The sequence below is a fragment of the Palaemon carinicauda genome, chromosome 38 (assembly GCF_036898095.1).
Source record: "Palaemon carinicauda isolate YSFRI2023 chromosome 38, ASM3689809v2, whole genome shotgun sequence".
Taxonomy (NCBI): Eukaryota; Metazoa; Arthropoda; class Malacostraca; order Decapoda; family Palaemonidae; genus Palaemon; species Palaemon carinicauda.
The window spans coordinates 31,397,240-31,414,739 of record NC_090762.1 but is presented as its reverse complement, the minus strand read 5'-3'; the positions used below and the strand labels follow the sequence as shown (position 1 = coordinate 31,414,739).

Genomic DNA, 17,500 nt, shown 5'->3' with positions numbered 1-17,500 from the left:
AGACGATTGCTAGCAGGTAAGCGCTGATATGATAATGTCCATGAAACCGTTACTGGGGCTTTACTGATTCCATCTTTTCATTATTGATCCTGTTTCACGACGGCCCTGCCGCTTATAACCGTCTTGGCTTTGGATCTGGAGACGAGTGATAATGGTTGGTGGGTGGTTCGTTATGTTATAATGTGGAGGTCCTTTTACAGCATTCATTTCCCGGTGTTATTTAGTATTTTAATGCATAATGATATAGACTATTTTTCATTCTTAATTGTTCTTTTCACTATTCCTCGTTTTTTAAGAAGTCCTTTCAGAATATTTATTAAAAAAAACAGCATTTTCATATACTATCTTGATTAACTCTAGGCTATCTTTTGTTTTTATTTTGTTATATTCTTTATCTTTTCCCCCTTGTATTTTATATTTTGATTCGCTGTCGATTACTCTCGTATAGGTACCAGACATAGACAGAAGAGTATCCCCCTCAAACGAATCTCTGGAATCCTTCTCGTTCCAGCCCAAGAGAAAGAGACAATGCATTGCGTTCAAGGTTTGATATCTTGTCTTTATTAGGACCACACAGAGTAATCTCCTCCTGGTCGATTGAAGACTCTATGGCATTAGTATGTAAAAGAGAACTTTCAATTAGGAATTAGATGAAAGGAAGAAATTAAAGAAACTCTCGACATTATTTAAAATGCTGATCACAGGAATATCCTGTGGGTCATTTGATTAGGATCCTTAAGGAAGTTGATAGCCATACATCAGAGCTGCTTTTTTTATAGCGATATAGAAATTGGTATTAACATTTATATTTATTTATTTATCTATTTTGGAAAAGGACCCTCCATCATTAGAAGCTCTCTCCAGATATCATAATTTTTTTTTTGTCTATAATCATTTAGTCAGTTTAGATGGCAGAGAGGAGTTTCATCTTCTTATCATTCACTTCTTTGAATTGCTTGAAGATGCTTTCCAGGGACGAGACGTCCGGTAGGTTGGCCCCAGGGATGGCAACGATGGCTTGGGTCAGACTGTCTGTCACCTTCTGCAGCTCACTCCAGGTGTCGACCAGTTCCGTGATCTGTGGGAAGAGACGTTGGATTGTAGTTTTAAGATTTCTTGTTAGGAAAGTGGAATGTAAAATATTTTGCGTATACTTCCCTCTTTTGGAACGTTATGAATAAGATTTTGTCTGCTGCACCAAATCAAACGATTATTTTATTGTGAATGAAAATATTTAATATTTGCCCAAAAGATGAAGTGTGGGTGTGGCGCAAAACTTAAATGAATTCAGATTCGTATATGATAATAAATATTTCGAGTGTTCACCAATCGGATAAACTTAAAAACAAAATATATCTTATTCACGAAGTCGAGCCCCTTAAAGAGGGACTCTCTTCAAGGATTCTTAAGTTCAAGCAGTCAAGAAACTTGAAAAAGCTTTTGTTTGATATACTTATGTATTTGTTAATATTATTGTTTAATTTGACGTACCTTTGCAACACGTTCGTCTGCTGTCTTCTTCACGATGTCCCATCGTGTATTCAGTGTCTCGACCTCATTATCAGCCTTTGTCAGTTTCTCCATCTTTGACCTGGATTCGGCAGCCGAGTCCAGCTTGCCTCTGTTTTCGGCGCATTTGGACTCGAAGGTCTGTGGGTAGGCATGTCAATAGGATGTTATTGTGGTTACTTTATTTTCCTAAGGGTAATTTTTCATGCATGTCATATGAACGTGAATAAGTATTCTGTGAGTTGATGTATATTATAAAGTACCTCTTATACTTCAAATAGCAGCAACTTTCCTCTCGCGTTTCTTAGATGTATAAGATCCATGTATACTACGTAATTTATTAAGAATTCTCGTCAAAATGGTTTCAACCAGGATTCATCACTGAACTATTAACCCTATCCTTATAACTATTTAGATAATAGATCCGTTTCTTTCTAAGCACATCTATTCTTCGTTCAATTAAGCTTTCAATTGGCCCTCATTTTCTCATTGTCACGGAACGAAATTTATGTGTATTTCTAGTAATGATAACATGAACTGCTGGGGCCTAGTGCCGTAGTATGTGTGTGTTTGTATAGATAGATAGATAGATAGATATAGATGTATTCACAAACATGCATATATATATATATATATATATATATATATATATATATATATATATATATATATATATATATATATATATATATATATATATATATATATATATATATATATATATATATATATATATATATATATGTATATATATATCTATATATATCTATATATATATATATATATATATATATATATATATCTATATATATATATATATATATATATATATATATATATATATATATATATATATATATATATATATATCTGTGTGTGTTTGTGTGTGTACGTGTTACCTACAATTATTTTTGTTGTTGTTGTTAATAACTTTTACGTGAGATTTCCAAACAATCATGTCCCGTTCTAAGGATTTGTGTGGCAGCAGTTAAATGGTCCTTTTGAGGTGACCCTAGTGATTCACTCGCCATAAGCAATAAATCAAGATTAAACCCCATTGATTAGTTTACGTTCATTCATACCTTCACGGTGTCCAGGAGAGCAACGGCATCCTCCAGCTTCTCTGGCTTGACAAGGGGCGTCTTGGCAACCGCCTCTGCTTCTTCCATCCATGGCTTGAAGTTCTTGACGCCGTACAGGTATTCGGCGAAGTACTTCTGGTCCTGCGTGATGGATCCCGCTTCGACTTCGATCCTCTCGTGGAGCTCGTTAATGGTGTCCTTGATGGTGTAGTATTCCTTCATGTGGCCGAGGGCGGTCTCGTTGGTCTGGCCTTCTTCCTCTGGAGATGGTCACGGAGATCAGTCAGTTGTTTTGGGTTTTTTTTTTTTTTTTTTTTTTTTTTTTTTTTTTTTTTTTTTTTTTTTTTTTGAAAATGTTAATGTAGTTAATGCAATTATTGTGACCTCTACAAAATCTGGTGGATAGGAATGTTTTTTATTTATTTTTACTGTGTTAACTTATTGTGATTACGGTCATATATAAGCATGAGCTTATACTGGAAGAAGTTTTTGTTCATTCACATCCCTTAAGCCTGTGTATACAGGTAACAAATGGTCATTACAGCGCTGCTCCTCTGTTTCCCCCACGTGCTAAACATATTATTTATCTTGAAGGTTAAATGTCTTTGAATGAATTAAACGAGAATGCATTTATTTTGAAATCAATTTGAAGAAATAATCATCGAGAAAATATGTTGGGGATATAATGCAATGCTGATAGTTGTATAGGTGAACGTGGGTGGTAGAAATGATTTTTATAGCCAAATTTTTTTTATGATTAGCCAGATTTAAATAGCTAGAGATTTTTCTAGATGGTATAAATGATTTTTTTAGCTCATCTTGATAGGATTTTAATAAATCTTTACTTAATCAACTAGAAATTTACATTACTTAATGAAATAGTTGCTGCTTCGGCGATTAATATCCTGTTTGCTTTTTCAAATGTATATTTTTGCCATATTCAGGGTTCACATTTCTAGATATCAATAAAAGAAAAATTATGTGAATTCACTTCAGTACCTGGGCAAATTCAGAAAGAATTTATCAAGAACACCAGGTCTTGTTTCAGAGGCAGAAATCCCTATCAGATCACAAGACTATTACTTCTTCTCTAATATACTTACCTCTCATTCACTGTAAAAATGAAAGAAAATTATTCAAAGGTGGTTAATTTACTAGGTAGGAAATACTCGTATAAGTCAGAACTTGTAAATTCGCGCGACTTTTAAAATTCTTACCTTCACCTGTTGTTGATGTTGTTGTTGTTGTTGGTGGTGGTGGTTATGATGAGATGTGTTGAATCCAGGATCGTCATGCAAGGGAGGAAGATTGCGTAATACATGAATGAAACATCCATTAGCGTGAAATAAAAACAAAAAGGAAAATGGAAACGAAATTGCATAGGCGTATTTAAAAAAGCACAGAAATTATAAAAATGAGTAAAAGTAAAGTCTAGGGATAAAACATATTATCATTGATAATAATGCTTAAAAAGGAAGTAGCAACTAATATGTGAAAATGTTACGTACAAAAATCAAATTTGGTAAGCAAAAATGAACAGTAATAATCAGCTCAGGTAAGGTAGTTTATAGCAGCATATCAGGGTAATTCAGTTAGGTCAAAATAAAAAAAAGTAAATTAATTAGGTACCATTAGTTTACACCTGCACAACAAAAACCATGGAAAGCATTTGTTGTAAGGCTATTAAAATATATTGAATAAAAAAATAGCACATTTAAAATAAAAGGCATATAAAAATAAAATGACATAAAGCACATTGATGATACATGAGCCCTAGTAGTCTCATAGGTCAATCGAGATGAATCCTCTCCAATAGTAGAATGGGACTTCGTTAAAGATCTTCTTCAGATGTCGTCTAATGTTTAACAATGAAGTGTGGATCGAAGTCTCGTGATCATTGTTATGTCAGTCGCCTATGAGTTCCAAGTAGACCCTCTTTCTTTTTGTTCTTTTTTTAGCTTTTTCTTCTTTGAGACTTTAAAAATCTATATAATTTGACTTATCTTGATATGACAGGTAAAGAAAACTTGGAAAACAGTTAATGGGTAATTGATATATAGTTGATTGATAATTGGCATTTATTTTGAAGTCTGAATGAATCAAGTTCACGTATTTTATTATTTTTTTATAAATCACCCTTAAATTAAGAAAAAATTCTTGCCTATCTTTGTGTCAATTTTTTTATCGGTAGTAACGCGACTTGAAAATATGTAATTCTTTTTTTATAATTTGGATATATATATATATATATATATATATATATATATATATATATATATATATATATATATATATATATATATATATATATATATATATATATATATATATATATATATATATATATATATATATATATATATATATATATATGGTAACTTGTCTAAATGTAATATTGGCGAAGCTTTTTTTTTTTTTTTTTTTTTTTTTTTTTTTTTTTTTTTTTTTTTTTAGAAGTGGCCCGCAAGATCCTACATTCCCCAGGCTTCCTTTATTTATGAAGGAGAATATCAGAAGCTCTGGTCTTCAAGAACAGTTAAAAAAATAGACTGATATCCATTCACCTTTTCATAGATCCATTCTTTACCTCGAAAGTCTTCCCCTTTTGGAACCCACAACTTACCCTCTACAGCTGTGTTTCATTCAATCGTCAATCATGGGTAGTGATGATGTGCAGGTGACGAAGAAAGAATAAAAAAAGAAAAGTTGAAAGGTAAACAAAAAAGGCTGGTTATACGTAAAAATAAAGAAAAATTAAAAAAAAAATAGGTGAATCATGTATGCTATGGAAAGTAAGATATTGGATGACCGGCTTAAAACTTGCGATGCATATATATTTTTTCTAAATTCCATTAAAAAGTGACTGTTGAAGTAAAGCAAGGTCTACTGGCAGTTAGTGTAGTTAAGTGTCAATCACAGTGATTAGACTAGAAATTTATCTAGATTTGTGTTAAAACCAATTTCATTCAATAAAATGGAAATATGAAATATTGTGAGTTGCACAAGTTATTTTCAACAGTAGTATTACCTTAATTAATTGCTTTAATTCTTCTGATTCTGATTAGATATTTATCCTCATCATTTGAGAAATCAGTTTCTCTTATTCAGACTGTGTCATTAAATGTACAGTTGGATACAGTAGTCCATGGCACACCCCGCTCTGAGGAAGTGTACCCTGTCACATCACTGCTTCGCTGATGGTAAGGAGGTGGGCGGCGGGGCTGAACACAGGAACTCTCCGTGCAGTAAGGGTGTGGCTGGGCGCACTTCTTTAGAGCGAGGTGTGCCAGTAATTCATGTATCCAACTGTAATTATGCTCGTCAGTAAGTTTTCGAATAGATAGTAATTGTGATTTAGGATATAAGAGTATATTCAACTAATCGATTTTTATAATCGTTTATTACCAGTAATTTTAACACGATTCTTTGCTAAATATTAGAGAAATTTATTAGATTTTATATGTTCTTTATTTATTTGTTTAGTTTTCACAAATTTGTCGTTATTAACTCGAACGAGAATAAGAACCATCATTATGCTTATTGAATATTTGCATATATAAGAGCCATCGCAAGAGACCTCAGTACCCAATTCTTACTTTGTCCATAGTATGCATAAAAGATGCTATTACCTCTAACAAAAAAATAATTTAGCAATATCATAAATGATTATCATTAAAAAAGGAAAATCATCAGATTTATGCATAAGCAACAAAAAAAAAACTTTGCTTAGCTTTGGGCTCTAAGCTACAAAAATATACATGGTAATTTAAGAAAAAAAAATGTCAGGATTGAATAAAGCATAAAAGGAAAAAAATAATAGGAAAATCATATTTCTGTTTATGATGGGTTGTGGAATGAATATTTTTAAAGGTAATTTATTCCCATCAAAGGTGCTAACATGGAGTGATTATATCATATGACATAAATATAACTTGGTTAACTAGTAAAATGCATGAGGATGTTACTATGAGCAGTTGAGTAAAAATAAGGAAAATGTCGATAAGGGAATTAATTATATTTTTAGGATCCAGGAACTCAAAGTGGTAGGATACGTGAAAGGCTCATGAGAATATATGAACATGCAGTAAGAAAAGTGCATTTGATATCATGCAGAGCAGCTGCACATATAAAGCTATTCAGCCTCACCGAACCCACCTTTGAACGTCGATAACAGGCATAAAGAAAAAACTCAACATTTTTTGTAAATCCTACTGATGTGTACTGCTAATTGTAGTGTTTCCTCTCAGCCTCATTTTAAGCTCCATTGTAATAGTTATTTTGTTTATGTTTATCAAATCGCATCTTGTATATATGTACGACAAATCAGTCCAGATGTGTCAGAAAAGTTACAGATATATGATCTTCTGAACTAACGTTTTCAGTATTGATTTTTGAAGTAATGTTGTAACATGATATTTGATAGTCTTCCTTGTAAAATTTGCATTTTCGACAAATAACAATTTAAAAGTTTTTATGGTTATGCAATTATTTTGTGACCTTTGACGTTAACAGCATTAACTGATTTAAGAAAAACAAGTATTGGTCAATTTCTCAATTTGGGAGAGGTATAACCTAGTTAGAATATCGTAAAGAATTGCGAGATGAATGACAATCTTGTGTGTTCTATCTTCTATGAGAACCAAACTCTATGTATTAAGAGTTATTAACTTTCAATTTTCGTCCACTTACCCGGAACTGTTGTTGGTAAGATATTTCAAGGAGATTCAGAGCAGCATCAGGGAATAGATGAAAAAAGAATAAAATGGAAAATATTAAACATACAAACGAAAAATAAAAATCGAGAAACTTAGGGTACTTTGAAATGTCTGAGTGAAATTGTGGCAAAGTAAAAGATAATTCAGCAAAATAAAATGAGAACATCATGCAAGAACGGTATTAATAAACAGGAATTAGGCATAGCTTAATCCAGCTGCGTTTGTTACTGAAATATACGTAAAATAAAAGTTTTTCTTGTGATCATTCTTTTAAGTCTGAGATGCAAATTAAACAAAAGTTTGAAAATAAAATAATATAATTAAATAAGGAAAAGCTTTTCCAGTTAAGATACGTAAATTTAGTTTAGTGCAATAAATTTAACATAAAAAGAAAAAGTAAACATGAAAAAAGAATGAAGGACAACATAATCAAATCAACATTAACTAAATAAGTAGGAAGGTACACAAACTCGGTGTCAAACAGAAATGTTGTATAACACATGGGATCAAACAGAAATCTTGATAAATCAACAGTCACAGCGTTGCTCAAGTAATTTGTCATTCTTTTATATCAGGGCTAACAGAAAAAGGGGAATCTCTAAATGTTTATTATGATCTTCCATGCTATATACCATTACTGGCATTCATATTCCGTCAGAGATTAGTGTTTAGATTACGTTTATTCAGAATCTTTGAACTGAAGAGTTTCCAGTGGTCGTAGTAATTTTTTTTTTTTTTTTTTTTTTTTTTTTTTTTTTTTTTTTTTTTTTTTTTTTTTTTTTTTTAAACTCTTGTGAGCGAGCTTTGATACATTGGATATGTTTTAGGGAAGGTAATAATATGGAAGGGCTTGACTACCGGTTCGTTAAACTGTTATGCTGTAAAAGAACTTCTGTTCAGGTGTTACTCTTTTAAACCCAGGAATTCATGTCCGCCCGGAATCTATATATCCGAATCTTTTTCATGTTAGTGTATCAACTAGTTCTCCCAGCCTCCGTCGAATTAATTGTTCCTCATCCAGCTATTAATCTCTGGGATCGTCGTCAGTGTTTTTCGTCGTTTTTTTAACGTTTTTTCAGTGTTATTTTTTTCGTTTTTTCTGTAGGTCACAGAAAAACCTTTCCTACATCACAAATGGCTTTTACATATATATATGTCATTATTCTGCTACCGTCGTTCAATTACTTCTTTATGCACGAGATTTTTCGTAATTAAGATCATACATTGCATTCAGATCTTCCTAGACTGTGTCATACTGTACGTATTACTGATATACAGTTAACTGTAACACTCATGCCTTCATCATTATGCTCAATACCACACATTATTCTAGAAGTTATATCCCTGCTGTGATCAGATTGCGGAATGATCCTCCCAATCAGATCGATCCCAGCCCGGGACCTTGAGTTTAAGCTATATACTGGAGAGACTATGGTTGGGCACCACAGTGGTTGATTGGGCTTGCCCGGCTGACGTTCGGGTAAGCATCTATTCTGATGAAACAGGAACTGAAACCAGGCACCCTTAACCTTCAGTCAGGCAGTTGGTCAGTTAAACTTCGGAAGTTCAAACTTTTCATAAATGTGTTTTTGTTGAGTAGGTTGACATAAGTCTCGTTTTATAGTAAAATATAACATATTTTAACGTTGTTACTAATCTTGAAATATTTTCATATTTTTTTTTCATTATATATAGTGTATTTGCTATTCCCTTATTTCCTTTCCTCACGGGGCTACTTTCCCTGCTTTTCCAACTAGGGTTGTACTTTGGGTAATGATATTAATGATGTTAATATAAATGTTATTAATTGCTGAGTGTTGTATATATCAAAGTTTTGTCATTATAGGATGCTTTACCTAATAACAATCAGGCGTCGTATTTTCTCAATGTGTTTCGGTGAACAAATTGTCAAGGGTGTTTTCATTTGTGATATATATATATATATATATATATATATATATATATATATATATATATATATATATATATATATATATATAATTTATATATATATACATATATATATATATATATAATTTATATATATATACATATATATATATATATATATATATATATATATATATATATATATATATATATATAATTTCTATATATACATATATATATATATATATATATATATATATATATATAATTTATATATATATACATATATATATATATATATATATATATATATATATATATATATATATATATATATATATATATATATATATATGTCTGTGTGTGTGTAAAGACCAACAATGCAAAGAAGGGACACAAAGAAAGGATACTCATCCATATATTTCACACAGACACGCAAACAAACAATCAGACATACAGACACATAGAGACGGACGCATGGACAAATACGAATGGCGTTTCTCACAAGCCCCACGAACTTCTTACCATCCAGAAGACTATGGCATTCAGCTTCCAGCGGCTCCAAGAGAGGCAGTCTCTCGTTTACCTGACAGATGACTTAGATACTTAATCATTAAGAACCAGGTAATGTTTTTGGTCCTGGTTTAGCAATGACATTTCCAACGTCTGAGATTAGTGTTGAAATCAATTGTGGTGTTGGATGCTTATTGCGATTATGGTGAATCTTGTTAATTTTAGGTCAAGATTAGCTAAGGCATGAATAGAATTAATTTATTTCTTAAATAGCAAGGGCTTTTTGGTTGAATATTAAATTTTGTAAGGCATTAAACTTAATTTCAATTGAATGAAGACGTAAGCAAAGCATAAAAAGAAAATGTAAGCAATTACAGAAACAAAATTAAAGAATAAAATAGAAAGAAATGGAAAATTATGGATTATGGGAACCACTCAAAATTTAAGTGTAATTTTGAATGGTTTTGTTTTTCAAATTTAGTTTCAAGAGCAACTGTTGTATTTAATGAAGACCTCTTTACTGACGTTATAATGCAGATAAGAGGATCTTCTCAGAATTTCTTGCAGATTAGTTTAAGAGATATTGGTGGAAAATGTAAAAACGTTGAATAAAAGCAATTGTCAGAAATACTAAATTTGAAAGGATTACATTCATTTACTGGTGAATAATCGGATTTATTTGTATTACTGTATATATATATATATATATATATATATATATATATATATATATATATATATATATATATATATATATATATATATATATATATATATATATATATATATATACATATATACATAAAACTATGAATATGTCGGCATATGCTTATGTACATTCTTATTCATTTTTTTCTCACCTGTCCCTGAAGGTCAAATATTTCCTTGACACGATCTTCGGGTGACATATCCGTCGACGTGGTGATGAATTCGAGCTTCTCGCAGGCTGGCATCATCCAGGCTCTCAACTCGGCCAGGGTGCTGACGAATTTATGGAGCTTCTCGTTGAATTCTGTCAGTTCCTTGAGCGTCTTGTCGACCCTCTCGATGATTAATCTCTTCTCGTCGATCTCCACGATATCCTTCTCCATGAACTCCCTCTTGTCCTCACCCGCGAGGCCGACAATCGTGGTGAAGCACTTCTTGATGACCCCGTAGATTTCCAGCGCGATCTTCTTTTGCTCCTCGGCCTTCTTCTTCTTCCTCTCGAGCCAGTCTGTGCCCTTCTTTGGGTCGTAGATCCTCTTGTAGGTCTTGAATTGGTCTTCCAGGCTCTCCAGAGGGGCGTAGATGGCCTGTCGTTGCTGCTCATACACGTCCCAATCCTTGAAAGTGCCTAGGGGGAACGGAAGACTTGGTAGGATCATTTTTGTGATGCTGGTGGGATCGAAAACCCAGTATTGTATGTGTAGCTTAGAGGGGAAATAGTTTTCTCCATTCAGATATAATATTAAAACACGGTATTTGATACCATATTTTGGATATAATTGCTAGTCATTGACCTTACTCAACATGTCATCTCTATGTTGGTTTCTCACGCACGCACACACACACACACACACATATATATATATATATATATATATATATATATATATATATATATATATATATATATATATATATATATATATATGTATGTATGTATGTATGTATATATATATATATATATATATATATATATATATATATATATATATATATATATATATATATATATATATATATATATTAGTTCACCAAAAATTCAACTGGTCTCCACAAGGCAATAGAAGAGTTGGAATACCCAGGCTTACAGTACATAGCTAAGGACTATGAATCGTGAAGTAGGAGATGGTGAATGGTGAAATATTAATTTAAAAGCTCAAGATAGAGACGACTGGCTAAATTTAACCGAGGCTTTTTGCGTCAATAGTTGGAGGATATACACACACACACACACACACACACACACACACACATATATATATATATATATATATATATATATATATATATATATATATATGTGTGTGTGTGTGTGTGTGTGCGTGTGTGTGTGTATATATATATATATATATATATATATATATATATATATATATATATATATATATATATATATATATATATGTATATATATATATATATATATATATATATATATATATATATATATATATATAGTATGTCATTATATATAATATATATATATATTTTTATATATATATATATATATATATATATATATATATATATATATATAGTATATCATTATATATATATATATATATATATATATATATATATATATATATATATCGTGATAGTTTTTTCTATTTGCGATATTATATAGCTAAAAATGTTTCAAACTAGATATCACACCACCTTTTATCGTATTTCATTTGAAGAAGAATTCATTCCCGATGCCCTTACAATTCGTTTACAGGTATTAAATCGTATTGCTGTCTCTACGTTAGAGCTCGATCCGCTACTTTTATCAAACTTTATTTTAAGTGTGTATCTTTTTGAACAAGTTTTTTTTTTTTTTTTCAGAAAGACTGTCTCTTTCTAAAACAAGAAGGTAGACCCTATACGAAGAGTTTTTATATTTTTGAAATAGGCAGGCACTCCTTGTTCAGAAAGTTTTTTTTTTCTTTTTCCAAGCAGGCAAACCCGTTGTTTATGGTCATTTTTTTTTAAGTAAGCAGATTTTTTTTGAAGTAAGCAGATATTCCAAATTTAGTTGAATACTTTAGGTCTTTGAAACGGTGCCATTCTTTATTCAAAAAGTCGTATATTATTTTTAAGTAGAACAGACATTCATTGTAGACCCTTGAAACGGTTAGCCTTTTGTTTATATAAATCGATAAAGGACTTTTTAGATCTTTGAAATAAGTAGGCACTCATAGATTAAGTCGTTCTATATTTTGATAAGGCCCAGTTATTCACTGTTCAGAAAGTCGTAGCAGGTGTTTGAAAGAAGCAGTTATTAATTGTCAAAGAATATTCCAAGGTATGTAAAAGAAACAATTTTTCATTGTTAAGGAAATCATTCGAAGTCTTTCAATGAACCAGTCTGTTATTGTTAATTATTCTTGAGATCTTTGTAGGACTTTGAAATAAACAATCGTTTATTGTACAGGCATTCATTCAAAGAGAGACAGACAATTATTGTTCCATTAATAATTGTAGATCTTTAAAAGAAGCAATCTTTAATCGCTTTGGAATCATTCATGGTCTTTAGAAAAAAAAATATTCACAGTTTATGAAGTCATTAAACCATTTCTATGTCTTTAAACTAAGTTGGTTCTCATAATTCACTAAGACCTTCCAAGATATTAAAACTAGCAATCAGTCACTTACTGTTCAATAGGTCAATGCGCTGTTGGGCTTTTTCGTTGGTGTCCTTCCAGGTCTCTTCCAGTTTGGCGATTTCCCTTTCCAGGAAGGATGGGGCATTTGGATTGGCCTTCAGCTTGGCGCCTCGCTTCATTAGCTCGTTGTAGATCGGGGCTTGATTCTCGATTGTCCTCAAGACCTGCAAAAGTCGCTTTGAGTTAGAACAATACTCTTTGGGGCATGTTAGGGAAATAATCTACAGTATTTTAGGAGGCACGTAAGGGTGGAAGACACTGACTTGGTCGCGTGTGCGCACACAACAACAAATGTAGCTGTTTCAAGTCCAATGCAGGGTAAAGGCCTCAGATATGTTAATTCTTGTCTGTGGTTTGGCCATTTTTCATCCTAAGCTAGCCAGTGTGGATTGGTGATGGCGGGAGATTTTCGTCTGATCGCTCACAGCAAACCAACCTTGTGTAGCTTTGCAAATCATAGCGATAAGCAAAGCCTTTCACTACGATAAAGTATCTCCCCCCACAAATATAATTTATGTAGATATAGACTATATATTTACATATGTATGTATGTAAACTGGTATCCTTTCCGTGGATATGTAATTCATAGATCAACGTTGATGCATGATTTTAAGGAAACAATTTGACACTAATGATCACAAATGTTACGACACCAGTTCACGTAAATTAACCAATGAATCTTAAGTGATCAATGATTATACTTTGTAGTTTGTGTTTCAAGTCTTGACAGGTGTAATATATGAAATTCAAATTGAAATTATGTAGGAATTAATGAGCGTGAACAATCAATAAATCTGTTATTGGTGAACAAAAGCAGCAAATGAACCTCGGACATTTTATTTAATTTATTTTATCTTTTATTATGATACACATTTGCAATCTTACAATTTATAGTACATTTACATAAATAATTTTTTATTTTACATATAGTGTATGTATAATTGAAATTTTTACTCTTTATCAAAATATGATTTTAAATCAAAATCGTAAGACTCTCATGCCAGACCCTAATTTCATCTCGGAAAAACGCATACGAAAATCAACAATACCAAACCTAAACCTGTAAGAATCATGGCTCACCTTCTCCTGCTTGTCAATCTGCTCCTCACACATGTCCATGTTGTGAGGGTGAATCTCCTTCATGGACAGATGTCTCTGCTCGTTCAGGACTTTCATGACGGGGTGGATGTCGTCACCGAAGGCGTAACACTCCGAGTAATGATCCACTTTGCCTGTGAGGGGCCAAGAACTTTCTTTATAGGAATCGTAGGGGTGACGATGACATTTTCATTCATGGATGGGAAGGTAAAATACAGAGAGAGAGAGAGAGAGAGAGAGAGAGAGAGAGAGAGAGAGAGATGAGAAATTTTAAGAATAAAATAAAGGGAAATCGAAAGAAGGAAGTTGAGAGAGAGAGAGAGAGAGAGAGAGAGAGAGAGAGAGAGAGAGAGAGAGAGAGAGAGAGAGAGAGAGAGAGAGAAAAGGAAATAGAGATGAGAAAATTTTAAGAGTAAAATAAAGGGAAATCGAAAGAAGAAAGTTGAGAGAGAGAGAGAGAGAGAGAGAGAGAGAGAGAGAGAGAGAGAGAGAGAGAGAGAGAGAATAAAACTTTCACACCAATGAAATAGCAAAAAGAGAAATTGTAAGGATTGGAATATGTAATAATACCTTGTGCGTGTAATCCTAGCTGAAGAGTGCAACGCATTTGCTAAGATTTTCATTTTTGTTATTATTGTCTTATTACAGAAAGTTAGTAATTAAAGTTTTTAGCAAAAAAAAAAATTGCAAGGGATTGAAAAAAAGAGATAGTTGTGAAAGCAAATTAGAAGATTGCAAAATCAGTGACTGGCAATCAGAGTTAAAAAATCCTCAAAAAAATTTTTTTTTTTTTTTTAAGGATGCAGTTACTAGCGAGAACCAGTTACTCAAACAATGATAAAAATAGTATTGTAAAAGGAGCAGTATTAATAGGCTAAAAATGTACGTGAATAAATTTAAATTATCATTACTTCCAGTATAGAATGCAAGGCAAGAGACGAATGATTTAATTAGGACGTTAGTAAAAGCTTGGGTAAAGCTAAGGAAGCGAACATTGCAGTTGTTAGGAACTTCTGAAGTATATGTACATGTATCTGTTGGGTGGTACATACACAGACACATAGAATCTATGGCTGTGTGTGTCTTATTTCCTTTATAGCGCAAGACACAGACCTGGAGGCCGTTGAGGTTGTATAAAACTGAATTTACGGCCACTGAGGTTGTGTAAGACACACAGAACCTGTGGAAATATGGGGTCATGTAAGACACAAAACATAATGGCCGTGTGAAACTTGAAAAGACGCACTGAACCTATGACTTCTAGATTATGTGTAAAGATACATAAAACCTCTAGATGTATGAGGTTGGGTAAGACACTGTTTTAGACACCTAAAACCTCTATATGTATGAGGTTGGGTAACACACTGTGTAAGGCACCTAAAACCTCTAGATGTATGAGGTTGGGTAAGACACTGTTTTAGACACCTAAAACCTCTAGATGTATGAGGTTGGGTAACACACTGTGTAAGGCACCTAAAACCTCTAGATGTGTGAGGTTGGGTAAGACACTGTGTAAGACACCTAAAACCTCTAGATGTATGAGGCTGGATAAGACACACAGGATAGTCGTGGATCCCACAATGAAGGCACAAAGAACATGGCGAGTGTTCTGTTTGTAGCGGCGTCACATTCTCTGCTCTGAATCTCTCTAGCTTTTGGGGTTAACTAAGTCGACATAAATGATACAGACGTCTAAGAAGGAAGGAGAGTTTAAGCGTCTGTAGAGTGTAGGAATAAGACAAGCTTGAACTAAGGACAACTATTGTCTATTCGTCAAACCTCTTGACGTTTAGGTTTTAGTTTTCTATCAGTCCGTGGTGAATATGATTGTGAATGTCATGGGTGATGTGGAAACGGAAAAAAGTCTATGGCTCTTGATGATTAGTTACGCAGGTAAATAAGCATTTTAATTCGTTTAGGTAATTATTATTATGGCTCATTTATGCTCTCGATTTTGCGCTATCGTTCTCAAATATATGAAAGAATGGCCAGTAATTTTTGTGACAAAAATGAAGCATACAAGTACATAGATATGATTACGTATTTACTTTTTATTGCGATAGATAAATGACAGATTCATGAATTCTCAAAAGTCAATATTAACGACATCGTTTTTTTTTTCTTTTTTAAACATCAGCGGCGTAATTAAAAATATTCATGGTCAATTTGATAAAGTGGTATTCTACTATCGTGGAAATGTCAGATGAATGCTGGAAGCACTTGTGATGAAGATCATGAACTTTATTTTAGCAAAGTTCATAAATCTTTCATATCACGAAAAACGGAAACCCCCTGAAAAAGCTCTTTTGGTTTTATTTTACGAAATGGTGCTATTATATTCCAAGGAAAATTCTTTGCTATATAGCATGTTAACGTAACTATGTACACAATTAAATCGTCTCATACGATAAGGCTACTTGAAATCAACGCGATCTTTATTGTACATCATCTCCCTAATATTTACTTTGTTATTTTAACATAATTCCATCTTTCGTCTTAAACCTCATTGCTAAGTAGAAAAAAGTTGTGAAGAAGCTATGTATTCAATAAAATGAAAAAGTGTCCTTCTATAGACCGTGAATGTAGATAGTGATAGCAATGAGTATAATAGAAATGCCGTTAGAAGTATCTGACAACGAAAATGACAGCAATAAGAATGAAAATTTGGATAAAATAATTTTTTTTTTCTTTTTTTTTTCTTTTTTTTTTTTTTAGTGAGGATATGATGAACAATATGACAAAATATTAACTTAGTGTGAGAAAAAATATTACATAATGGGGAGGTAGTGAGATGTTTCAGTCAATAGTAATGATGATGAAAGGTCTAATTGTATAAGTTTTAGATAAAGATGAAAATTATTAAGATGAAGACTATTAACTAGATGTATCAAGTCCAGCTAAACAAGATAGGGAGCGAGAAGCAGCTCGCTTTTCTCATGAAAGGGGAACGCTCTGGGGATTATGACCCCTGTGACCACTTCCCCCCTCCAAGCCACATACTCTGTGCCTCCATGGTAGGGCCCATGAGCCCCTTGTGACGTTCAACCATGGCTTCCAGTTTCTTTTTCTCCTGCGCCTTCATGGCTTTGTCGCGCCCGCTGAGGCCCTCCTCCCCCTCGCTGCTGTGTTGGGATAGCTTGTCCAGCATCATGTCCAGCCATGACTTCGTTCCTTCCTTCTCCAGATCGCGGCATAATGACTGCAAGTGAGAGAAGCAGAAAAAGAGGGAGGAGTCAGTATGGTTTATAGGACTCTGAACGAGAGAGAGAGAGAGAGAGAGAGAGAGAGAGAGAGAGAGAGAGAGAAGGGATTATTAAGATGGCATAGGTAGGGAGAA

General features: G+C 32.7%; 2 protein-coding genes across 3 annotated transcripts in view; one reads left to right on the top strand and one right to left on the bottom strand.

Annotated features, from left to right (window-relative positions):
* LOC137630524 (SCY1-like protein 2) overlaps window positions 1-17,500 on the top strand; it is a 332,551-nt gene that overhangs the window by 15,664 nt on the left and 299,387 nt on the right. The gene's annotated exons all lie outside the window — the stretch shown is intronic.
* LOC137630523 (muscle-specific protein 300 kDa-like) overlaps window positions 1-17,500 on the bottom strand; it is a 61,936-nt gene that overhangs the window by 774 nt on the left and 43,662 nt on the right. Inside the window, exons 2-9 of the mRNA XM_068362039.1 lie at window positions 17,164-17,362; window positions 14,146-14,297; window positions 13,055-13,229; window positions 10,570-11,045; window positions 9,711-9,782; window positions 2,592-2,849; window positions 1,492-1,650; window positions 1-1,078 (exon numbers count right to left, since the gene is read on the bottom strand). The exon at window positions 1-1,078 is cut by the window's left edge and continues 774 nt beyond it. Of these exons, the coding sequence (XP_068218140.1) occupies window positions 905-1,078; window positions 1,492-1,650; window positions 2,592-2,849; window positions 9,711-9,782; window positions 10,570-11,045; window positions 13,055-13,229; window positions 14,146-14,297; window positions 17,164-17,362 (1,665 nt within the window). The 3' untranslated portion in view covers window positions 1-904. The remainder of the gene's footprint in view (window positions 1,079-1,491; window positions 1,651-2,591; window positions 2,850-9,710; window positions 9,783-10,569; window positions 11,046-13,054; window positions 13,230-14,145; window positions 14,298-17,163; window positions 17,363-17,500) is intronic.